The sequence below is a fragment of the Scyliorhinus torazame genome, chromosome 4 (genome assembly GCF_047496885.1).
Source record: "Scyliorhinus torazame isolate Kashiwa2021f chromosome 4, sScyTor2.1, whole genome shotgun sequence".
Lineage (NCBI taxonomy): Eukaryota > Metazoa > Chordata > Chondrichthyes > Carcharhiniformes > Scyliorhinidae > Scyliorhinus > Scyliorhinus torazame.
Genome location: NC_092710.1, coordinates 349166261 through 349193461, shown reverse-complemented (window position 1 = coordinate 349193461; position 27201 = coordinate 349166261). Strand labels below are relative to the sequence as shown.

Here is a 27201-nt window from a genome sequence, read left to right as displayed (position 1 = left end):
CCTTGACAACCCCAGACAGTGTATAGTGTTTGAGGACACCAGACAGTGTATAGTGTTTGAGGACAGGGATGTCCTTGACAACCCCAGACAGTGTATAGTGTTTGAGGACAGGGATGTCCTTGACAACCCCAGACAGTGTATAGTGTTTGAGGAGGGGGTGACCTTGACAACCCCAGACAGGGTATAGAGTTTGAGGACAGACTGACCCTGACAACCCCAGACAGGGTATAGTGTTTGAGGACAGGGATGTCCTTGACAACCCCAGGCAGTGTATAGAGTTTGAGGACAGACTGACCTTGACAACCCCAGACAGTGTATAGTGTTTGAGGACAGATTGACCTTGACAACCCCAGACAGTGTATAGTGTTTGAGGACAGACTGACCTTGACAACCCCAGACAGTGTATAGAGTTTGAGGACAGACTGACCTTGACAACCCCAGACAGTGTAGAGTGTTTGAGGACAGACTGTCCTTGACAACCCCAGACAGTGTATAGTGTTTGAGGACAGACTGACCCTGACAACCCCAGACAGTGTATAGTGTTTGAGGACAGGGATGTCCTTGACAACCCCAGACAGTGTATAGTGTTTGAGGACAGGGATGTCCTTGACAACCCCAGACAGTGTATAGTGTTTGAGGAGGGGGTGACCTTGACAACCCCAGACAGGGTATAGAGTTTGAGGACAGACTGACCCTGACAACCCCAGACAGGGTATAGTGTTTGAGGACAGGGATGTCCTTGACAACCCCAGGCAGTGTATAGAGTTTGAGGACAGACTGACCTTGACAACCCCAGACAGTGTATAGTGTTTGAGGACAGATTGACCTTGACAACCCCAGACAGTGTATAGTGTTTGAGGACAGACTGACCTTGACAACCCCAGACAGTGTATAGAGTTTGAGGACAGACTGACCTTGACAACCCCAGACAGTGTAGAGTGTTTGAGGACAGACTGTCCTTGACAACCCCAGACAGTGTATAGTGTTTGAGGACAGACTGTCCTTGACAACCCCAGACAGTGTATAGAGTTTGCGGACAGACTGACCTTGACAACCCCAGACAGTGTATAGTGTTTGAGGACAGACTGACCCTGACAACCCCAGACAGTGTATAGTGTTTGAGGACAGGGATGTCCTTGACAACCCCAGACAGTGTATAGTGTTTGAGGACAGGGATGTCCTTGACAACCCCAGACAGTGTATAGTGTTTGAGGAGGGGGTGACCTTGACAACCCCAGACAGGGTATAGAGTTTGAGGACAGACTGACCCTGACAACCCCAGACAGGGTATAGTGTTTGAGGACAGGGATGTCCTTGACAACCCCAGGCAGTGTATAGAGTTTGAGGACAGACTGACCTTGACAACCCCAGACAGTGTATAGTGTTTGAGGACAGATTGACCTTGACAACCCCAGACAGTGTATAGTGTTTGAGGACAGACTGACCTTGACAACCCCAGACAGTGTATAGAGTTTGAGGACAGACTGACCTTGACAACCCCAGACAGTGTAGAGTGTTTGAGGACAGACTGTCCTTGACAACCCCAGACAGTGTATAGTGTTTGAGGACAGACTGTCCTTGACAACCCCAGACAGTGTATAGAGTTTGCGGACAGACTGACCTTGACAACCCCAGACAGTGTAGAGTGTTTGAGGACAGACTGACCTTGACAACCCCAGACAGTGTATAGTGTTTGAGGACAGACTGACCTTGACAACCCCAGACAGTGTATAGAGTTTGAGGACAGACTGACCTTGACAACCCCAGACAGTGTAGAGTGTTTGAGGACAGACTGTCCTTGACAACCCCAGACAGTGTATAGTGTTTGAGGACAGACTGTCCTTGACAACCCCAGACAGTGTATAGAGTTTGAGGACAGACTGACCTTGACAACCACAGACAGTGTATAGTGTTTGAGGACAGACTGACCCTGACAACCCCAGACAGTGTATAGTGTTTGAGGACAGACTGTCCTTGACAACCCCAGACAGTGTATAGAGTTTGAGGACAGACTGACCTTGACAACCACAGACAGTGTATAGTGTTTGAGGACAGACTGTCCTTGACAACCCCAGACAGTGTATAGAGTTTGAGGACAGACTGACCTTGACAACCACAGACAGTGTATAGTGTTTGAGGACAGACTGACCCTGACAACCCCAGACAGTGTATAGTGTTTGAGGACAGACTGTCCTTGACAACCCCAGACAGTGTATAGAGTTTGAGGACAGACTGACCTTGACAACCACAGACAGTGTATAGTGTTTGAGGACAGACTGTCCTTAACAACCCCAGAAAGTGTATAGAGTTTGAGGACAGACTGACCTTGACAACCCCAGACAGTGTATAGTGTTTGAGGACAGGGATGTCCTTGACAACCCCAGACAGTGTATAGAGTTTGAGGACAGACTGTCCTTGACAACCCCAGACAGTGTATAGTGTTTGAGGACAGACTGACCTTGACAACCCCAGACAGTGTATAGTGTTTGAGGACAGACTGTCCTTGACAACCCCAGACAGTGTATAGAGTTTGAGGACAGACTGACCTTGACAACCCCAGACAGTGTATAGAGTTTGAGGACAGACTGACCTTGACAACCCCAGACAGTGTATAGTGTTTGAGGACAGACTGACCTTGACAACCCCAGACAGGGTATAGTGTTTGAGGACAGGGATGTCCTTGACAACCCCAGACAGGGTATAGAGTTTGAGGACAGACTGACCTTGACAACCCCAGACAGTGTATAGTGTTTGAGGACAGACTGACCCTGACAACCCCAGACAGTGTATAGTGTTTGAGGAGGGGGTGACCCTGACAACCCCAGACAGTGTATAGTGTTTGAGGACAGACTGACCTTGACAACCCCAGACAGTGTATAGTGTTTGAGGAGGGAGTGACCTTGACAACCCCAGACAGTGTATAGTGTTTGAGGACAGGGATGTCCTTGACAACCCCAGACAGGGTATAGAGTTTGAGGACAGACTGACCTTGACAACCCCAGACAGTGTATAGTGTTTGAGGACAGGGATGTCCTTGACAACCCCAGACAGTGTATAGTGTTTGAGGACAGACTGACCTTGACAACCCCAGACAGTGTATAGTGTTTGAGGAGGGGGTGACCTTGACAACCCCAGACAGTGTATAGTGTTTGAGGACAGGGATGTCCTTGACAACCCCAGACAGTGTATAGTGTTTGAGGACAGACTGACCTTGACAACCCCAGACAGTGTATAGTGTTTGAGGAGGGGGTGACCTTGACAACCCCAGACAGTGTATAGTGTTTGAGGACAGGGATGTCCTTGACAACCCCAGACAGTGTATAGCGTTTGAGGACAGACTGACCTTGACAACCCCAGACAGTGTATAGTGTTTGAGGACAGGGATGTCCTTGACAACCCCAGACAGTGTATAGTGTTTGAGGACAGACTGACCTTGACAACCCCAGACAGGGTATAGTGTTTGAGGACAGACTGACCTTGACAACCCCAGACAGTGTATAGTGTTTGAGGACAGACTGACCTTGACAACCCCAGACAGTGTATAGCGTTTGAGGACAGACTGACCTTGACAACCCCAGACAGTGTATAGTGTTTGATGACAGACTGACCTTGACAACCCCAGACAGTGTATAGTGTTTGAGGACAGGGATGTCCTTGACAACCCCAGACAGTGTATAGTGTTTGAGGACAGGGATGTCCTTGACAACCCCAGACAGTGTATAGTGTTTGAGGACAGACTGACCTTGACAACCCCAGACAGTGTATAGTGTTTGAGGACAGACTGACCTTGACAACCCCAGACAGGGTATAGTGTTTGAGGACAGGGATGTCCTTGACAACCCCAGACAGTGTATAGTGTTTGAGGACAGACTGACCTTGACAACCCCAGACAGTGTATAGTGTTTGAGGACAGGGATGTCCCTGACAACCCCAGACAGTGTATAGTGTTTGAGGACAGGGATGTCCCTGACAACTCCAGACAGTGTATAGAGTTTGAGGACAGACTGACCTTGACAACCCCAGACAGTGTATAGAGTTTGAGGACCGGGATGTCCCTGACAACCCCAGACAGTGTATAGTGTTTGAGGACAGACTGACCTTGACAACCCCAGACAGTGTATAGTGTTTGAGGGCAGACTGACCTTGACAACCCCAGACAGTGTATAGCGTTTGAGGACAGACTGACCCTGACAACCCCAGACAGTGTATAGTGTTTGAGGACACCAGACAGTGTATAGTGTTTGAGGACAGGGATGTCCTTGACAACCCCAGACAGTGTATAGTGTTTGAGGACAGACTGACCTTGACAACCCCAGACAGGGTATAGTGTTTGAGGACAGGGATGTCCTTGACAACCCCAGACAGTGTATAGTGTTTGAGGACAGACTGACCTTGACAACCCCAGACAGTGTATAGTGTTTGAGGACAGACTGACCCTGACAACCCCAGACAGTGTATAGTGTTTGAGGACAGACTGACCCTGACAACCCCAGACAGTGTATAGTGTTTGAGGAGGGGGTGACCTTGACAACCCCAGACAGTGTATAGTGTTTGAGGACAGGGATGTCCTTGACAACCCCAGACAGTGTATAGTGTTTGAGGACAGACTGACCTTGACAACCCCAAACAGTGTATAGTGTTTGAGGACAGACTGACCTTGACAACCCCAGACAGTGTATAGTGTTTGAGGACAGACTGACCCTGACAACCCCAGACAGTGTATAGTGTTTGAGGACAGACTGACCCTGACAACCCCAGACAGTGTATAGTGTTTGAGGACAGACTGACCCTGACAACCCCAGACAGTGTATAGTGTTTGAGGAGGGGGTGACCTTGACAACCCCAGACAGTGTATAGTGTTTGAGGACAGACTGACCCTGACAACCCCAGACAGTGTATAGTGTTTGAGGACAGACTGACCCTGACAACCCCAGACAGTGTATAGTGTTTGAGGAGGGGGTGACCTTGACAACCCCAGACAGTGTATAGTGTTTGAGGACAGGGATGTCCTTGACAACCCCAGACAGTGTATAGTGTTTGAGGACAGACTGACCTTGACAACCCCAGACAGTGTATAGTGTTTGAGGACAGGGATGTCCTTGACAACCCCAGACAGTGTATAGTGTTTGAGGACCGGGATGTCCTTGACAACCCCAGACAGTGTATAGTGTTTGAGGACCGGGATGTCCTTGACAACCCCAGACAGTGTATAGTGTTTGAGGACAGGGATGTCCTTGACAACCCCAGACAGTGTATAGTGTTTGAGGAGGGGGTGACCTTGACAACCCCAGACAGTGTATAGTGTTTGAGGACAGGGATGTCCCTGACAACCCCAGACAGTGTATAGTGTTTGAGGAGGGGGTGACCTTGACAACCCCAGACAGTGTATAGAGTTTGAGGACAGGGATGTCCTTGACAACCCCAGACAGTGTATAGTGTTTGAGGAGGGGGTGACCTTGACAACCCCACACAGTGTATAGTGTTTGAGGAGGGGGTGACCTTGACAACCCCAGTCAGTGTATAGTGTTTGAGGACAGGGATGTCCCTGACAACCCCAGACAGTGTATAGTGTTTGAGGAGGGGGTGACCTTGACAACCCCTGACAGTGTATAGCGTTTGAAGACAGGGTTGTATGTCCTTGACAACCCCAGACAGTGTATAGTGTTTGAGGACAGGGATGTCCTTGACAACCCCTGACAGTGTATAGCGTTTGAAGACAGGGTTGTATGTCCTTGACAACCCCAGACAGTGTATAGTGTTTGAAGACAGGGATGTCCTTGACAACCCCAGACAGTGTATAGTGTTTGAGGACAGACTGACCTTGACAACCCCAGACAGTGTATAGTGTTTGAGGACAGGGATGTCCTTGACAACCCCTGACAGTGTATAGCGTTTGAAGACAGGGTTGTATGTCCTTGACAACCCCAGACAGTGTATAGTGTTTGAGGACAGGGATGTCTTTGACAACCCCAGACAGTGTATAGTGTTTGAGGACAGGGATGTCCTTGACAACCCCTGACAGTGTATAGCGTTTGAAGACAGGGTTGTATGTCCTTGACAACCCCAGACAGTGTATAGTGTTTGAGGACAGGGATGTCCTTGACAACCCCAGACAGTGTATAGTGTTTGAGGACAGGGATGTCCCTGACAACCCCAGACAGTGTATAGTGTTTGAGGACATACTGACCTTGACAACCCCAGACAGTGTATAGTGTTTGAGGAGGGGGTGACCTTGACAACCCCAGACAGTGTATAGTGTTTGAGGACAGGGATGTCCTTGACAACCCCAGACAGTGTATAGTGTTTGAGGACAGGGATGTCCCTGACAACCCCAGACAGTGTATAGTGTTTGAGGACAGGGATGTCCTTGACAACCCCAGACAGTGTATAGTGTTTGAGGACAGGGATGTCCTTGACAACCCCAGACAGTGTATAGTGTTTGAGGACAGGGATGTCCCTGACAACCCCAGACAGTGTATAGTGTTTGAGGACAGGGATGTCCCTGACAACCCCAGACAGTGTATAGTGTTTGAGGACAGGGATGTCGCTGACAACCCCAGACAGTGTATAGTGTTTGAGGACAGACTGACCTTGACAACCCCAGACAGTGTATAGTGTTTGAGGACAGACTGACCTTGACAACCCCAGACAGTGTATAGCGTTTGAGGACAGACTGACCTTGACAACTCCAGGCAGTGTATAGTGTTTGAGGACAGGCTGACCCTGACAACCCCAGACAGTGTATAGTGTTTGAGGACACCAGACAGTGTATAGTGTTTGAGGACCGGGATGTCCTTGACAACCCCAGACAGTGTATAGTGTTTGAGGACACCAGACAGTGTATAGAGTTTGAGGACCGGGATGTCCCTGACAACCCCAGACAGTGTATAGTGTTTGAGGACAGACTGACCTTGACAACCCCAGACAGTGTATAGTGTTTGAGGAGGGGGTGACCTTGACAACCCCAGACAGTGTATACCGTTTGAGGACAGGGATGTCCCTGACAACCCCAGACAGTGTATAGTGTTTGAGGACACCAGACAGTGTATAGTGTTTGAGGACCGGGATGTCCTTGACAACCCCAGACAGTGTATAGTGTTTGAGGACACCAGACAGTGTATAGAGTTTGAGGACCGGGATGTCCCTGACAACCCCAGACAGTGTATAGTGTTTGAGGACAGACTGACCTTGACAACCCCAGACAGTGTATAGTGTTTGAGGAGGGGGTGACCTTGACAACCCCAGACAGTGTATAGTGTTTGAGGACAGATTGACCTTGACAACCCCAGACAGTGTATAGTGTTTGAGGACAGACTGACCTTGACAACCCCAGACAGTGTATAGTGTTTGCGGACAGGGATGTCCTTGACAACCCCAGACAGGGTATAGTGTTTGAGGACAGATTGACCTTGACAACCCCAGACAGTGTATAGTGTTTGAGGACAGGCTGACCTTGACAACCCCAGACAGTGTATAGTGTTTGAGGAGGGGGTGACCTTGACAACCCCAGACAGTGTATAGTGTTTGAGGACAGGGATGTCCTTGACAACCCCAGACAGTGTATAGTGTTTGAGGACAGGGATGTCCTTGACAACCCCAGACAGTGTATAGTGCTGGAGGACAGGGATGTCCCTGACAACCCCAGACAGTGTATAGAGTTTGAGGACAGACTGACCTTGACAACCCCAGGCAGTGTATAGTGTTTGAGGACAGGGATGTCCTTGACAACCCCAGACAGTGTATAGAGTTTGAGGACAGACTGACCTTGACAACCCCAGACAGGGTATAGTGTTTGAGGACAGACTGACCTTGACAACCCCAGACAGTGTATAGTGTTTGAGGGCAGACTGACCCTGACAACCCCAGACAGTGTATAGTGTTTGAGGACACCAGACAGTGTATAGTGTTTGAGGACAGGGATGTCCTTGACAACCCCAGACAGTGTATAGAGTTTGAGGACAGACTGACCCTGACAACCCCAGACAGGGTATAGTGTTTGAGGACAGGCTGACCTTGACAACCCCAGACAGTGTATAGTGTTTGAGGAGGGGGTGACCTTGACAACCCCAGACAGTGTATAGTGTTTGAGGACAGGGATGTCCTTGACAACCCCAGACAGTGTATAGTGTTTGAGGAGGGGGTGACCTTGACAACCCCAGACAGTGTATAGTGTTTGAGGAGGGGGTGACCTTGACAACCCCAGACAGTGTATAGTGTTTGAGGACAGGGATGTCCTTGACAACCCCAGACAGTGTATAGAGTTTGAGGACAGACTGACCTTGACAACCCCAGACAGTGTATAGTGTTTGAGGAGGGGGTGACCTTGACAACCCCAGACAGTGTATAGTGTTTGAGGAGGGGGTGACCTTGACAACCCCAGACAGTGTATAGTGTTTGAGGACAGGGATGTCCTTGACAACCCCAGACAGTGTATAGTGTTTGAGGACAGACTGACCTTGACAACCCCAGACAGTGTATAGTGTTTGAGGACAGGGATGTCCTTGACAACCCCAGACAGTGTATAGTGTTTGAGGGCAGACTGACCTTGACAACCCCAGACAGTGTATAGTGTTTGAGGACAGACTGACCCTGACAACCCCAGACAGTGTATAGTGTTTGAGGGCAGACTGACCTTGACAACCCCAGACAGTGTATAGTGTTTGAGGACAGGGATGTCCTTGACAACCCCAGACAGTGTATAGTGTTTGAGGAGGGGGTGACCTTGACAACCCCAGACAGTGTATAGTGTTTGAGGACAGACTGACCTTGACAACCCCAGACAGTGTATAGTGTTTGAGGACAGACTGACCCTGACAACCCCAGACAGTGTATAGTGTTTGAGGACAGGGATGTCCTTGACAACCCCAGACAGTGTATAGTGTTTGAGGACAGGGATGTCCTTGACAACCCCAGACAGTGTATAGTGTTTGAGGAGGGGGTGACCTTGACAACCCCAGACAGGGTATAGTGTTTGAGGACAGACTGACCTTGACAACCCCAGACAGTGTATAGAGTTTGAGGACAGACTGACCCTGACAACCCCAGACAGGGTATAGTGTTTGAGGACAGGCTGACCTTGACAACCCCAGACAGTGTATAGTGTTTGAGGACAGACTGACCTTGACAACCCCAGACAGTGTATAGTGTTTGAGGACAGGGATGTCCTTGACAACCCCAGGCAGTGTATAGAGTTTGAGGACAGACTGACCTTGACAACCCCAGACAGTGTATAGTGTTTGAGGACAGACTGACCTTGAAAACCCCAGACAGTGTATCGAGTTTGAGGACAGACTGACCTTGACAACCCCAGACAGTGTATAGTGTTTGAGGACAGACTGACCTTGACAACCCCAGACAGTGTATAGTGTTTGAGGACAGACTGACCTTGACAACCCCAGACAGTGTAGAGTGTTTGAGGACAGACTGTCCTTGACAACCCCAGACAGTGTATAGTGTTTGAGGACAGACTGTCCTTGACAACCCCAGACAGTGTATAGTGTTTGAGGACAGACTGTCCTTGACAACCCCAGACAGTGTATAGAGTTTGAGGACAGACTGACCTTGACAACCCCAGACAGTGTATAGTGTTTGAGGACAGACTGACCTTGACAACCCCAGACAGTGTATAGAGTTTGAGGACAGACTGTCCTTGACAACCCCAGACAGTGTATAGTGTTTGAGGACAGACTGTCCTTGACAACCCCAGACAGTGTATAGAGTTTGAGGACAGACTGACCTTGACAACCACAGACAGTGTATAGTGTTTGAGGACAGACTGACCCTGACAACCCCAGACAGTGTATAGTGTTTGAGGACAGACTGTCCTTGACAACCCCAGACAGTGTATAGAGTTTGAGGACAGACTGACCTTGACAACCACAGACAGTGTATAGTGTTTGAGGACAGACTGACCCTGACAACCCCAGACAGTGTATAGTGTTTGAGGACAGACTGTCCTTGACAACCCCAGACAGTGTATAGTGTTTGAGGACAGACTGTCCTTGACAACCCCAGACAGTGTATAGAGTTTGAGGACAGACTGACCTTGACAACCACAGACAGTGTATAGAGTTTGAGGACAGACTGACCCTGACAACCCCAGACAGTGTATAGTGTTTGAGGAGGGGGTGACCTTGACAACCCCAGACAGTGTATAGAGTTTGAGGACAGACTGACCTTGACAACCCCAGACAGTGTATAGTGTTTGAGGACAGGGATGTCCTTGACAACCCCAGACAGGGTATAGAGTTTGAGGACAGACTGACCTTGACAACCCCAGACAGTGTATAGTGTTTGAGGACAGACTGACCCTGACAACCCCAGACAGTGTATAGTGTTTGAGGAGGTAGTGACCTTGACAACCCCAGACAGTGTATAGTGTTTGAGGACAGGGATGTCCTTGACAACCCCAGACAGGGTATAGAGTTTGAGGACAGACTGACCTTGACAACCCCAGACAGTGTATAGTGTTTGAGGACAGGGATGTCCTTGACAACCCCAGACAGTGTATAGTGTTTGAGGACAGACTGACCTTGACAACCCCAGACAGTGTATAGTGTTTGAGGAGGGAGTGACCTTGACAACCCCAGACAGTGTATAGTGTTTGAGGACAGGGATGTCCTTGACAACCCCAGACAGGGTATAGAGTTTGAGGACAGACTGACCTTGACAACCCCAGACAGTGTATAGTGTTTGAGGACAGGGATGTCCTTGACAACCCCAGACAGTGTATAGTGTTTGAGGACAGACTGACCCTGACAACCCCAGACAGTGTATAGTGTTTGAGGACAGACTGACCCTGACAACCCCAGACAGTGTATAGTGTTTGAGGAGGGGGTGACCTTGACAACCCCAGACAGTGTATAGTGTTTGAGGACAGGGATGTCCTTGACAACCCCAGACAGTGTATAGTGTTTGAGGACAGACTGACCTTGACAACCCCAAACAGTGTATAGTGTTTGAGGACAGACTGACCTTGACAACCCCAGACAGTGTATAGTGTTTGAGGACAGGGATGTCCTTGACAACCCCAGACAGTGTATAGTGTTTGAGGACAGACTGACCTTGACAACCCCAGACAGTGTATAGTGTTTGAGGACAGACTGACCTTGACAACCCCAGACAGCGTATAGTGTTTGAGGACAGGGATGTCCTTGACAACCCCAGACAGTGTATAGTGTTTGAGGACCGGGATGTCCTTGACAACCCCAGACAGTGTATAGTGTTTGAGGACAGGGATGTCCTTGACAACCCCAGACAGTGTATAGTGTTTGAGGAGGGGGTGACCTTGACAACCCCACACAGTGTATAGTGTTTGAGGAGGGGGTGACCTTGACAACCCCAGACAGTGTATAGAGTTTGAGGACAGGGATGTCCTTGACAACCCCAGACAGTGTATAGTGTTTGAGGAGGGGGTGACCTTGACAACCCCACACAGTGTATAGTGTTTGAGGAGGGGGTGACCTTGACAACCCCAGTCAGTGTATAGTGTTTGAGGACAGGGATGTCCCTGACAACCCCAGACAGTGTATAGTGTTTGAGGAGGGGGTGACCTTGACAACCCCTGACAGTGTATAGCGTTTGAAGACAGGGTTGTATGTCCTTGACAACCCCAGACAGTGTATAGTGTTTGAGGACAGGGATGTCCTTGACAACCCCTGACAGTGTATAGCGTTTGAAGACAGGGTTGTATGTCCTTGACAACCCCAGACAGTGTATAGTGTTTGAAGACAGGGATGTCCTTGACAACCCCAGACAGTGTATAGTGTTTGAGGACAGACTGACCTTGACAACCCCAGACAGTGTATAGTGTTTGAGGACAGGGATGTCCTTGACAACCCCTGACAGTGTATAGCGTTTGAAGACAGGGTTGTATGTCCTTGACAACCCCAGACAGTGTATAGTGTTTGAGGACAGGGATGTCCTTGACAACCCCTGACAGTGTATAGTGTTTGAAGACAGGGTTGTATGTCCTTGACAACCCCAGACAGTGTATAGTGTTTGAGGACAGGGATGTCCTTGACAACCCCAGACAGTGTATAGTGTTTGAGGACAGGGATGTCCCTGACAACCCCAGACAGTGTATAGTGTTTGAGGACAGACTGACCTTGACAACCCCAGACAGTGTATAGTGTTTGAGGACAGACTGACCCTGACAACCCCAGACAGTGTATAGTGTTTGAGGAGGGGGTGACCTTGACAACCCCAGACAGTGTATAGTGTTTGAGGACAGGGATGTCCTTGACAACCCCAGACAGTGTATAGTGTTTGAGGACAGGGATGTCCCTGACAACCCCAGACAGTGTATAGTGTTTGAGGACAGGGATGTCCTTGACAACCCCAGACAGTGTATAGTGTTTGAGGACAGGGATGTCCTTGACAACCCCAGACAGGGTATAGTGTTTGAGAACGCAGGCCAGCCTGCGCCGATTCACAGCACAGGAACAGGCCCTTCGGCCCTCCCAGCCTGCGCCGATCCACAGCACAGGAACAGGCCCTTCGGCCCTCCCAGCCTGCACCCATCCACAGCACAGGAACAGGCCCGTTGACCCTCCCAGCCTGCGCCGATCCACAGCACAGGAACAGGCCCTTCGGCCCTGCCAGCCTGCGCCGATTCACAGCACAGGAACAGGCCCTTCGGCCCAGCCAGCCTGCGCCGATCCACAGCACAGGAACAGGCCCTTCGGCCCTCCCAGCCTGCGCCGATCCACAGCACAGGAACAGGCCCTTCGGCCCTCACAGCCTGCGCCGATCCACAGCACAGGAACAGGCCCTTCGGCCCTCCCAGCCTGCACCGATCCACAGCACAGGAACAGGCCCTTCGGCCCTCCCAGCCTGCGCCGATCCACAGCACAGGAACAGGCCCTTCGACCCTCCAGCCTGCGCCCATCCACAGCACAGCAACTGGCCCTTCGGCCCTCCCAGCCTGCGCCCATCCACAGCACAGGAACTGGCCCTTCGGCCCTCCCAGCCTGCGCCGATCCACAGCACAGGAACTGGCCCGTCGACCCTCCCAGCCTGCGCCGATCCACAGCACAGGAACAGGCCCGTCGACCCTCCCAGCCTGCGCCGATCCACAGCACAGGAACAGGCCCTTCGGCCCTCACAGCCTGCGCCGATCCACAGCACAGGAACAGGCCCTTCGACCCTCCCAGCCTGCACCCATCCACAGCACAGGAACAGGCCCGTCGACCCTCCCAGCCTGCGCCGATCCACAGCACAGGAACAGGCCCTTCGGCCCTGCCAGCCTGCGCCGATTCACAGCACAGGAACAGGCCCTTCGGCCCAGCCAGCCTGCGCCGATCCACAGCACAGGAACAGGCCCTTCGGCCCTCCCAGCCTGCGCCGATCCACAGCACAGGAACAGGCCCTTCGGCCCTCACAGCCTGCGCCGATCCACAGCACAGGAACAGGCCCTTCGGCCCTCCCAGCCTGCACCGATCCACAGCACAGGAACAGGCCCTTCGGCCCTCCCAGCCTGCGCCGATCCACAGCACAGGAACAGGCCCTTCGACCCTCCAGCCTGCGCCCATCCACAGCACAGGAACAGGCCCTTCGGCCCTCCCAGCCTGCGCCCATCCACAGCACAGGAACAGGCCCTTCGGCCCTCCCAGCCTGCACCGATCCACAGCACAGGAACAGGAGGCCCTTCGGCCCTCCCAGTCTGCGCCCATCCACAGCACAGGAACAGGCCCTTCGGCCCTCCCAGTCTGCGCCGACCATGCTGACCACCTAAAGTAAAATCTTCTACACTTCCTGGGTCCGTATCCCTCTATTCCCATCCTTTTCATGTATTTGTCAAGATGCCCCTTAAACGTCACTATCGTCCCTGCTTCCACCACCTCCTCCGGCAGCAAGTTCCTGGCACCCACCGCCCTCTGTGTAAAAAACGCCTCGTACATCTCCTCTAAACCTTGCCCCTCTCACCTTAAACCTATGCCCCCCTGGTAATTGACCCCTCTACCCTGGGGAAAAGCCTCTGACTATCCACTCTGTCTATGCCCCTCATAATTTTGTATACCTCTATCAGGTCTCCCCTCAACCTCCATCGTTCCAGTGAGAACAAACCGAGTTTATTCAACCGCTCCTCATAGCTAATGCCCTCCATACCAGGCAACATTCTGGTAAATCTCTTCTGCACCCTCTCTAAAGCCTCCACATCCTTCTGGTAGTGTGGCGACCAGAATTGAACACTATACTCCACGTGTGGCCTAACTAAGGTTCTATACAGCTGCAACATGACTTGCCAATTCTTATACTCAATGCTCCGGCCAATGAAGGCAAGCATGCCATATGCCTTCTTGACTACCTTCTCCACCTGTGTTGCCCCTTTCAGTGACCTGTGGACCTGTACACCTAGATCTCGCTGACTTTCAATACTCTTGAGGGCTCTACCATTCACTGTATATTCCCTACCTGCATTAGAACTTCCAAAATGCATTACCTGCATATAGCTGCGGCATCATCCACCGTGTCCATATCAGAGTCCGATCTCCACTCCAGTGCTGTCGGAGGGGCATGAATAATTTGTCGGGGAGGACACTCCATGGTCCTTGGTATGCTGGCCTGAGTCACCTCCGGGAGAGGAAATGAATCTGAGGCCTGCACCTGGTCCAGGTGCTTTCTTACGACGTATTCTTCCACACGTACCTCATAGGACACAGGTCCTGTCCTGCCCTCGACCGTTCCTGCTACCCATGTGGGGCCATTGGCATCATTTCTGACCCATACCATTTTGCCCACGTTGAACTACCTTTCTCGGCAAGTGTTGTCGTGGCCCCTGCATTGGGCCTAAATTTGGAATAGTAGGCTCAGCCTGGTGTCGTCTGCCCATGAGTAGCTCCACTGGTGCTATTGCCGTTGTGGCGTGTGGGGATGTCCTATAGTCGAATAGCCAGAGTGATAGTTTAGTGTCTACTGATGCTACTGACTGTTTTTTCAACCGACATTTAGGATCTGGACAGCTCTCTCCATCAACCCATTTCATGCCGAGTGGTCTGGTGCCGTCCTTATGTGCCGCATGCTGTTTGACTTCATGAATTTTATGAACTCCAGGTGCACTCCAGTGCATCGGCGTTTGGCACCCAGGTTCCCGCCAATGCTCCAGTTGATATCAGTACACTGTCAGTACACGGCCCAGCGTTGGATCAGAGCCAAAGCTATTGGTGGCATCGCTTTGTCTTCTTTCAGCAAGCCCAGCAATGGCTTGTGGTCTGTAATTATAGTGAATCTCCACCCATACAAGTACTGGTGAAATTTCTTCACCACGAAGATCACAGCCAATCCTTCCTTTTCAATTTGGACGTACTTTTGCTCTGCTGTTGCTAAAGTCCTTGAAGCAAACACCACAGGCCGTTCCTGTCCGTTTTGCCCTCCTGTGTGCCAGAACTGCACCAATGCCATATGGAGACGCGTCGCAAGTGAGCACCAACTCTTTCCTGGGATTGTAGTGTGCCAAGACGTTCTCTGAGGAAAGCTGTTCTTTTATCTTCTTGAAAACCCTCTCTTGGTGGGCAGACCACTCTCAGGCTTGCCCTTTTTCTAGTAATTAGGGGAGGGGGTCCAAGATGAAAGCCCTGTTCTGTATGAACTTTCCGTAGTAAGTCACCAGTCCTAACAAAGATCTCTGGATTGTGGTGGGGGCCGGGGCATCTTTAATCACCCTCACCCAACCATCCAAAGGATGTAGCCCTGACTTGCCAACCTTGTAACCAGATAGGTTACTTGAGGTGCTAGAAAAACACATTTTTCCCTCTTAAGGCGCACGCCTGCTGCTGAAAACCTGCTAAGGACTTCCTCCAGGTTTTGCAGGTGTTCTGCCTTTGTTTTTCCCGTAATGAGGACGTTGTCTAGGTAAACGGCGACTTGTAATATACTCTTTATTGTCCTCTGGAATATCGCACAAGCTGACGATACCCCGAAGGATAATCTTGTATACTGAAAAATGCCATTCAGGGTGTTTATCGTTGAGAATCTTTGTGACTCTTCATCCAGCTTCAGCTGTAGATATGTGTGGCTCACCTCCAGCCAGCTTTGCATACAAATCCTCAATCCGGGGAATTGGGTATTTGTCCAGTTGTGAGTAACGATTAATCGTTTGTTTGAAGTCTCCACAAAGGCGGACCGAGCCGTCCGGCTTTAGGATAGGCACCACGGGTGCTACCCACTCTGCAAACTGGACCGGTTTTATTATTCCCTCACGCTCCAATTGTTTTATTTCCATATCGACTTTCTCCCCTAACGCGAAGGGTACCGGTCGGGCCTTGTAGAATTTTGGGACTGCCTCTGGATCTACATGCAATGTCGCCTTTGCTCCCTTTATTGTTCCGAGCCCTTCTCGGAAAACCTCTTCGGTACAAGACTTCGCTCAGGCGACCATTTTCCAGCTGGAAAATGTTTACCCAATCCAGCTGGATCTCTTTTAGCCAGTTTTGTCCCAATAAGTTTGGTTCCGAACCTTCCACTGCCATTAAAGACAGCCTAACCAGTTGCTTTCCATAAGCCACAGGTTGTGCCCGATGGGCCGAATGGCCTGCTTCTGCACTGTAAATTCTATGATTCTATGGTATGGTTGCTCCCATGTTGACCTCTCATTAATGTTGGACGTCTGTTCAGCCTCATGGTCAATTTAATGGGTTTTGATTTAACCATCATTACAGAATTTAGTTGTTCCTCGCCAGAGGTAGGTGGGGCTTCCAGGGTGTGCATTCTCCTGTACACCGGCCTACGTGTCCTTCTCCATGATGTTGGTTTTGGGCTTCTATTTCTCCTCTCTGGCTCCGATCTCTGGCAACAACTACAATATCTTGCCGGGCGGAAGACAGGGGCTGTCGTCTGTCTGGATCTAATTTTCCCTTGCTTGGGGGGGCTTCTGCGAGTGGGCCTGGTTAACTTAGTATCCGAGTCATTCCTGAGGATGACTATGCAGTTTCCTATCCCCCAGTGGTAGTCCCTGAACTCAGTTGCACTGGTGTGGGCATGTACCTCCATCAGAATACCCTATAACCCATGTGCTCTGCTTGCCGCTATTTCTAAAGACAAAGCCAGCTGCAATGCTTGTTTGCAATCCAGCTCAGCCTCTGTTTTTTTTAATATAATTTAAAAAAAAAAAAATTTTAAATATAATTTAAAAAAATTTTTTAACGAGTACCCAATTCAGTTTTTCCAATTTTAGGGGCAATTTAGCGTGGCCAATCCACCTATCCTGCACATCGTTGGGTTGTGGGGGGGAAATCCATGCAAACACAGGGAGAATGTGCAAACTCTACACGGTCAGTGACCCAGAGCGGGGATCGAACCTGGGACCTCGGCGCCGTGAGGCAGCAATGCTAACCACTGTGCCACCGTGCTGCCCAGCTTGGCCTCTGTTAACAGACGTTTCTGTATTGCCAAATTATTTATTCCACACACCAACTGGTCTCGGCGCATCTCATTTAGCGTCAGGCCAAATTTGCAAACCTCTGCTAATCGCCTTAATCTTGTTAAAAAATTAGTGACTGACTCCCCAATGTCTCAGAATGCTGAGTAAAACGGTACCTTCGCAGGATCAGAGATGGCATAGGGTCATAGTACTCTTTTACTAAGTCCGTAGATTCCTGGAGAGTTTTCATGTCCGGTGCCTCCGGAAAAGTGAGACTGCGCACAATGGCAAAGGATGCTGGTCCACACGCGGTCGGCAGAGTGACCCCTTGCTTTTCATCCGGAATGATATTGTTTCCCTCTAAAGAAGTATTTCATCCGCTCTACATATTGGGCCCATTCATCCACTGCAGGATCAAAAGAGTCGAACTTCCCGAATAAAGGCATTATGCCTGTCAGTGGTTTATGCTCAATATGTGGCGGCTGCTATGAGCAGGCTCCTTTGGGTTGTTCCGTTTTCCTCGTCGCCACTGTAATAAGTCCATGGAGTCAGAAGTCCCTTCACCAGAATTCCTTTTATTAACAAACCAACAGCTGAACAACCAGGTGCATTCAGTCTGCTATCTACATCGGGAGTGCAGAGAATCTGACACTCCCTGTTATATACAGAGAGAGAGGGTTCCCTAACTGGGCCACTAATCAGGCAACTGGTATTCCAATTGGCCAATCTCAAAGGCCTGGCCTCAGTCATTACAGTGCCACAAATTGGGGTTCTACTTAGGACTATTAAACTTTGTGCGCCTGCAAGGATTACTTCCTACGTATATTCAATTTTGAGTCGCTTTTCAATGCTTTTTGTTTTGGGCTTGTCCAGCAGAACTTTCTGGAATGCTTTTTTATTCATTCGTTAATGGGATGTGGGCGTTGCTGTCTGGGCCAGCATTTATTGCTCATCCCTTGGTACATTTCAGAGTCAACCACATTGCTGTGGCTCTGGAGTCACATGTAGGCTTTGTTAGTAGAGCAATCCTTGTTAGTTTCTTTTCTTCCGCTTAGTAATATACTTAAATTCAGTGGATTGCTACGTCTGGCATACGGACGACAGACTTTTGTGACAATTGACATTGATTTCATGGTCAGCATTAATTCCAGATTTTTTATTGAATTCAAATTCCACAATCTGCCTTGGCGGGATTTGAACCCAGGTCCCCAGAACATCACCCTGGGTCCCTGGATTACTAGTCCAGCAACTATACCACTATGCAACTGCCTCCCCTGGGAGTGGATGTGATCACCAACTCAACACTTCTGTCTGCTAGTTCTATGTTTAAAGATCACAGCACACAGGCTTTTCAGTACACCAGCTGACAAAGTGGTCTGTGGATATTGTTGGCTGATGATGAAATGTCGGGCGTGATTTACCACCTCCCACTGTTTTGTTATGCTCTTGATGTAGCATAAGCTGCTTCCTTGATGTGCACTCTGACAAAGGAAGGTTCAGACTTGGAGATAGCTTTAACACGTTTACTAAACTATTAACAATTCTCCTACTTGGATTTGACACTACTGTTAATCCTTCTATAGCTACTCAGACTGACAAACCAGTCTGCTACAATCCACGTGGTGGGTGTGATGTTCAATCAACCCTGTGTCTGTACTCACTGAGTGTCTCCACTGGAAAGAGACTGAGTATGTGTGATGTGTCCTTTTATATGGGTTGGTATAATGCCCTCCTGTGGTAGTGTCACCTCTGTGTGTGTGTATCGTGAATGCCCATTGGCCGTGTCCTATCTTACTGACCTATTGGTTGACTGTCTGTGTGTCATGTCTCTGGTGTTCCCTCTAGTGTCTAGCTAGGTGTAGTGTATGTACATTAACCCTTTGTGTACTTACAGTGATGTATATCACCACACCCACTGGATTTGGGGCGGGACATTGACGGCAGATCCCGGTGAGGTCTCCCCCGGGATTCCCGGCGGCCGTCACACCTCGCAAGATCTGACAAGATCTCACGAAGATCCGCGATCTGGTTCACGCCCACAGTGGGCGAGATTAAGTCTCACAGGGTTAAGTGAATTGAAAAACCCACTTAGCTGAGCTGGATGGAGTGGTCACCTGTCATCCATCGGTCTCGCTGAGGAAACCCCAGCTGAGCACCGATTGTACTGGTTCCCACAAACAGGGGCCAGGAATAAGGCACTTGAAGGGGTCTTCCAGGCAATTGGAGGCCCCCGGATTGTCGGCCTCTGGGCAGGCTGGCATCCCTCTAGTGTTTATTTAGTCTTAGTGTATTTGCATTAACCCCTTGTGTATTTACAGTACCCTAGTGTACCTACATTAACCCCTTGTGTATTTACAGTACCCTAGTGTATCTACGTTAACCACTTGTGTATTTACAGTGATGCATATCACCACATCACCCTCAATTGCATGGACCAGACCCATGGTTCCTGTCAACCCAGGACCAGGACGGGGGGTTGCAGGCTGGGGGGGGGGGGGGGGGGGCATCCGTGCCCCTGGTGGTGGACCTGAAGGCAATCAGAGCGTCCCGTGCATGTTGGCCCTGGTGCACAGGTCGTGCGGCCTCCCGCGCCTGCCGACCCCATGTCCTGCCCATCCTTGCCCTCCCTCCGCATCCTCCTGGATGGTTGAGGACTGGCGTTCATCCTCCTCCTCCAGCACGTTGCCCCTCTGCTGCGCGATGCTGTGGAGGACGCAGCAGGCTGCCATGATGCAGGCAACCCTGTCAGCAACATACTAGAGGGCCCCTCCAGAGCCGTCCAGGCACCTGAACCTCATCTTTAGGAGGCCGAATCACCGCTCGATCACACCCCTGGTTGCTGCATGGTCACCGCGTCGGTCTGTGGCCTCCAGATAGGCGTCATCAGCCACGCCCTCAGCAGATAACCCCTGTCGTCCAGGAGCCGATCCCCTGGCCGGGGGTGAGCCTCGCAGAGGCCAGGAATCTGTGTCAGGATGAAGACGGCGTGCATGCTGCCCGGGTATCGGGCACAGATGTACATGATGCGCAGCTGATGGCTGCACGTTCATCGAGTGGAACCCCTTTCAGTTTGTGTAGAGCGGCCCATTATCCACAGGTGCTCATAGGGGGATATGCATCCCGTCAATCACTCCCTGGACCCGGGGCATCTCAGCGATGACGGCAAACCCTGTTGCCCGGCCATCCTGGTGAGCTTGGTCCACATTGAAATGGATGTATTGAGCCGCCTGGGCATATAGTGTACTGGCTCTGGGAGATCCCGGAGGTGTCCCCATTCAGTGCCTGGAAGGACCCTGTGGCAGAATAGTTCAGGGCAACCGTCACCTTGGCGGCCACCGGGAACTGGTATCCTCTCCCATTCCCCTGCGATGCCAGGTGCATCGTGATCTGGCAGATAATATTAATAACCACTTATTGTCACAAGTAGGATTCAATGAAGTTACTGTGACAATCCCCTAGTCGCCACATTCCGGCGCCTGTACGGGGAGGCCGGTACGGGGATTGAACCCATGCTGCTGGCATTGTTTTGCATTACAAGCCAACTGTTTAGTCCACTGTGCGAAGCCAGCCCCTATGTCTCACTGTCCTGCTCAGCTGGAGTCTTCGACGGCATGCCCGCTCCTACAGGTCCTCCAATGATAGGCACTGCCAGGACATGTGAGGCCTCAGGTGGTGCCTTCTTTGCACCTCCTCCTCCTCCTCAGCCTGTTGGGCAGCTGGCTCTCCATCCTGAGCAGTTGCCTCTTGTTCCTCCGGGGCAGGCTTTGATGCTGCAGCTTCGTCCTCCTCGAGCAGCTCCAGCTTGTACAGCCGCAGGGCATCTCTCAGGACGAAGGCCGCCTTTGTTGGTTGAATTCCAATATCCGTTGTCTGCAGGGGAAAAGAACGATGTGTTAGCATGGTACGTACCCCCGTACCACGGGGAGGCAGTGGCATGGTGGTACTAATAATCCAGAAACCTAGGATAATGCTTTGGGGACCGGGGTTCAAATCCCATTGAATTTGAATTCAATATAAATCTGGAATTTAAAGTCGAATGGTGACCATGAAACCATTGTCGACTGTCATAAAACCCATCTGGTTCACTAATGTCCTTTAGGGAAGGAGAACTATCGTCCTGACCTGGTCTGGCCAAAATGTGACTCCACATCCACATCATAATAATAATCTTTATTGTCACAAGTAGGTTTGCATTAACACTGCAATGAAGTTACTGTGTAAACCCCCTCGTCGCCACATTCCGGTGCCTGTTCGGGTCACAGAGGGAGAATTCAGAATGTCCAATTCACCTAACAGCACGTCTTTCAGGACTTGTGGGAGGAAACCCTGAGCACCGGGAGGAAACCCACGCAGACACGGGAACAGTCATAGAATTCATAGAATTTACAGTGCAGAAGGAGGCCATTTGGCCTATCGAGTCTGCACCCCACCCAAGCCCACCTTGCTCCTTTTACAAAAAAGAAAGACAAGTACAGAGCAACCACAAGAAACACCAATAAACAATTAAGTACAATGCAAAGCCATAAGACCATAAGACAGAGGAGCAGAATTCGGCCACTCGGCCCATCGAGTCTGCTCCGCCATTCAATCATGGCTGATATTTTCTCATCCCCATTCTCCTGCCTTCTCCCCATAACCACTGATCCCCCTATTGTTCACGAACCTATCTATCTCTGTCTTATGATTTGTGATTTGGCCTCCACAGCCTTCTGTAGGAAAGAGTTCCACAGATTCACCACCCTCTGGCTGAAGTATTTGCATCCTCATCTCTGTTTTAAAGGATCATCCCTTTAGTCTGAGATGGTGTTCTCTGGTTCTTGTTTTTCCTACAAGTGGAAACATCCTCTCCACGTCCACTCTATCCAGGCCATGTAGTATCCTGTAAGTTTCAATGAGATTCCCTCTCATCCTTCTAAACTCCAACGAGTACAGACCCAGAGTCCTCAACCGTTCCTCATACGACAAGTTCTTCATTCCAGGGAATGTTATTGTGAATCTCCTCTGGACCTTTTCCAAGGCCAGCACATCCTTCCATAGATACGGGGCACAAAACTGCTCACAATACTCCAAATGGGGTCTGACCAGAGCTTTATACAGCCTCAGAAATAGATCACTGGTCTTGTATTCTAGCCCTCTTGACATGAATACTATCATTGCATTTAAACAAAGAACAAAGAAAAGTACAGCACAGGAACAGGCCCTTCGGCCCTCCAAGCATGCGCCAACCATGCTGCCCATCTAAACTAAAATCTTCTACACTTCCTGGGTCCGTATCCCTCTATTCCCATCCTATTCAGTATTTGTCAAGATGCCCCTTAAACGTCACTATCGTCCCTGCTTCCACCTCCTCTTCCGGCAGCGAGTTCCAGGCACCCATTACTCTTTGTGTAAAAAAACTTGCCTCGTACATCTCCTCTAAACCTTGCCCCTTGCACCTTAAATCTATGCCCCCTAGTAATTGACCCCTCGACCCTGGGAAAATGTCTCTGACTATCCACTCTGTCTATGCCCCTCATAATTTTGTAGACCTCTATCAGGTCGCCCCTCAACCTCCTTTGTTCCAGTGAGAACAAACCAAGTTTATTCAACCTCTCCTCATAGCTAATGCTCTCCATACCAGGCAACATCCTGGTAAATCTCCTCTGCACCCTCTCTAAAGCCTCCACATCCTTCTGGTAGTGTGGTGACCAGAATTGAACACTATACTCCAAGTGTGGCCTAACTAAGGTTCTGTACAGCTGCAATATGACTTGCCAATATTTATACTCAATGCCCCGATCAATGAAAGCATGCATGCCGTATGCCTTCTTGACTACCTTCTCCACCTGTGTTGCCCCTTTCAATGACCTGTGGACCTGTACACCTAGATCTCTCTGACTGTCAATTCTCTTGAGGGTTCTACCATTCACTGTATATTCCCTGCCTGCATTAGATCTTCCAAAATGCATTACCTCACATTTGTCCGGATTAAACTCCATCTGCCATCTCTCCGCCCAAGTCACCAAATGATCTAAATCCTGCTGTATCCTCTGACAGTCCTCATCACTATCCGCAATTCCACCAACCTTTGTGTCATCCGCAAACTTACTAATCAGACCAGTTACATTTTCCTCCAAATCATTTGTATAGACTACGAACACCGGCTTGGATCACTGTCTGTGCAGAGTCTGCACATCCTCCCCGTGTCTGCGTGGGTTTCCTCCGGGTGCTCCGGTTTCCTCCCACAGTCCAAAGATGTGCAGGTTAGGTGGATTGGCCATGATAAATTGCCCTTAGTGTCCAAAATTACCCTTGGTGTTGGGTGGAGGTGTTGAGTTTGGGTAGGGTGCTCTTTCCAAGAGCCAGTGCAGACTCAAAGGGCCGAATGGCCTCCTTCTGCACTGTAAATTCAATGATAATCTATGATTAATCTAGGGCAAAGGTTCGGCACAACATCGTGGGCCGAAGGGCCTGTTCTGTGCTGTATTTTCTATTTTCTATGTTCTATGAACAGCAAAGGTCCCAGCACTGATCCCTGCGGAACACCACTAGTCACAGCCCTCCAATTAGAAAAGCACCCTTCCATTCCTACTCTCTGCCTTCTATGACCTAGCCAGTTCTGTATCCACCTTGCCAGCTCACCCTTGACCCCATGTGACTTCACCCTTTGTACCAGTCTGCCATGAGGGACCTTGTCAAAGGCCTTACTGAAGTCCACATAGACAACATCCACTGCCCTACCTGCATCAATCATCTTTGTGACCTCCTCGAAAAACTCTATCAAATTAGTGAGACACGTCCTCTCCTTCACAAAACCGTGCTGCCTCTCGCCAATACGTCCACTTGCTTCCAAATGGGAGTATATCCTGTCTCGAAGAATTCTCTCCAGTAATTTCCCTACCACCAGCTCACCAGCCTGTAGTTCCCTGGATTATACTGGCCCTATTTCCTAGTTCTCCCTCAATCTTTTCACCTTCTGACCTATTGCTCCGGTACCCAACCCCTGCCATACTAGTTTAAACCCTCCCATGTGACACCAGCAAACCTCGCGGCCAGGATATTTATGCCTCTCCAGTTTAGATGTAACCCGTCCTTCTTATACAGAAGGTTCATGACACCTGCCCTGGAAGAACTCCAAGTGGTCCCGATAACTGAAACACTCCCTCCTTCACCAGCTGTTTAGCCACGTGTTTAGCTGCTCTATCTGCCTATTTCTAGCCTCACTGGCACGTGGCACAGGGAGTAATCCCGAGATTACAACCCTTGAGGTCCTGTCTTTTAACTTTCTGCCTAGCTCCCTGGACTCCTGCTGTAGGACCTCATCCCCCTTCCTGCCTATGTCGTTAGTACCAATATGTACAACGACCTCTGCCTGTTTGCCCTCTCCCTTCAGGATGCCCGCTACCTGTTCTGAGACATCCTGGACCCTGGCACCAGGGAGGCAAAATACCATCCTGGAGTCTCTTTCACGTCCACAGAAGCGCCTATCTGTGCTCCTGACTATAGAGTCCCCTATTACTATTACTCTTCTGCGCTTTGACCCTCCCTTCTGAACATCAGAGCCAGCCGTGGTGCCACTGCACTGGCTGCTGCTGTTTTCCCCTGATAGGCTATCCCCCCCGACAGTATCCAAAGCGGTATACCTGTTCGAGAGGGGGACAACCACAGGGGATTCCTGCACTGACTGCCTGCCCTTTCTGGTGGTCACCCATTTCTCTGCCTGCACCTTGGGTGTGACCACATTTATATAACTGCGATCTATGACGCTTTCCGCCACCTGCATGTTCCTAAGTGCATCCAACTGCTGCTCCAACCGAACCATGCGGTCTGTGAGGAGCTCCAGTTGGGTGCACTTTCTGCAGATGTAGCCATCCGGGACGCTGGAAGCCTCCCGGACCTGCCACATCTCACAGTCAGAGCACTGCACCCCTCTAATTGACATTGTGTTAATTAATTAGTAAATTAAATTTAAAAATACATTTTTTTAAAAAAAGTTACTGTTAACTATGTTTCCTAGCACTAGATTTCTACTATAAATGTAAATACTAAATACAGTACTCTCCGGTCTCTGGCTTAGATACCCCTCTAAATTATGATTAAGTAATTAATTAATTATGTTGAATTAGTTTAACATAATTTAATTTAATTTTTAAATTCAGTGCAGATTCCTTACCAGCCAATCAGGTCACAGCTTTCCTCTTTCCTGTAACGTCACTAATCAGTCCCCCCCCCCCCCCTCAAGTCGGATCACTCAGAATAGCAGAATATCCCCGACTCTCTCTCTCCCGCTCCCGAAAATGAAGGCCGCTGGAACCTGGGGGTAAGATTTTATATCACCTACCTTCCCAGGGTGCTCCCTGGTTTTCTCCCTGCTTTCCAGAATGCACTCTGGATCTCTCCCTGCACATTACCAGTTACAAAGCCAAACAAAGAAAACAGAACAAAAAGGGAAACAGCACGTCCTCCCACTCCGTGCCGAATTACCAAGTTCCAATTCCCACTCTGGCTGTGTCTCACTCAGGATGTGTCTCCTTCACGTGCGCAGCCTACTCTGTCTAATGTCTATATTGGAGATGGGTTTAACACAATGTCTGCATTAGATAGGGGTTTTACTCAATGTCTATTAGAGATGGGTTTAACGCAATGTCTGTATTAGATAGGGGTTTTACTCAATGTCTATTAGAGATGGGTTTAACACAATGTCTGCATTAGATAGGGGTTTTACTCAATGTCTATTAGAGATGGGCTTAACACAATGTCTGTATTAGATAGGGGTTTTACTCCATGTCTATATCAGAGATGTTTAATACAAGGTCTTTATTGAAGAGGCATTGTCTTGTTATAAACTGTTACATTGATCGAGTTCTCTGGTTATTGAACTGACAGGTGAAATGGAGTCCGACACAGCTGATGGCCGACTCTTTTATGTTTGGAAATTTTTTGGATATAAATGTCCCAAGCAGCAGCAGAATCTACAAACAGATTATAGATACGAGGAAACTGGAAAATGTTTTGGCGGATTACCACTTTAGGCACAGCTCTGGCAATATGAAAGTAAGATACAGAAAATGATAGCAAATCCAAGACACACCCCCGTACACTGAGAATAAATTATATATACTAACTCCCCCCCCCCCCCCCCCCCACTTCCCCCCCCCCCCCCACCACCCGCACACATACTTACAGTTGGTGGGTGATGGGGTTGGTTTTGATAACACTGATGGTGGTGAGGAAGGTGATGGTGATGGAGATGAGAACAATGATGGTAAGGATGGTGATGAGGACAATGATGATGATGATAATGGTGATGAGGACAATGATGATAACGGTGATGTGAATGGCGATGAGGATGGTGATGAGGACAATGATGATGATGGTGACGGTGATGTGAATGGTGATCAGGACAATGATGATGACGGTGATGTGAATGGCGATGAGGATGGTGGTGAGGACAACGATGATGATGGTGATGAGGACGATGATGATTACGGTGCTCAGAACGATGTTAATGAGGGTAATGGTGACGTTAATGCTGGCGGTGATGGTGATGAGGACAACGCTAGTGATGGCGACGATGATGGCGGCAGGATGGTGATGAGGATGATGATAGTGAGGGTAATGGTGATGGCGATGAGGATGATGACAGTGATGAGGATGATAGTGAGGGTATTGGTGATGACGATGAGGATGATGACAGTGATGAGGATGATAGTGAGGGTAATGGTGATGGTGATGATAGTGAGGGTAATGGTGATGGTGATGAGGATGATGACAGTGATGGTGATGATAGTGAGGGTAATGATGATGGCAATGAGGATAATGACAGTGATGAGGCTGATCGTGATGGCGATGAGGATGATGAC

The 27201-nt window shown here is 49.7% G+C and overlaps 1 protein-coding gene across 1 annotated transcript in view; it reads left to right on the top strand.

Annotated features, from left to right (window-relative positions):
• LOC140411509 (dynein axonemal heavy chain 6-like) overlaps positions 1–27201 on the top strand; it is a 1703852-nt gene that overhangs the window by 1279592 nt on the left and 397059 nt on the right. The window contains exon 53 of the mRNA XM_072500595.1: positions 26225–26392. Coding sequence (XP_072356696.1) covers positions 26225–26392 — 168 coding nt within the window. The remainder of the gene's footprint in view (positions 1–26224; positions 26393–27201) is intronic.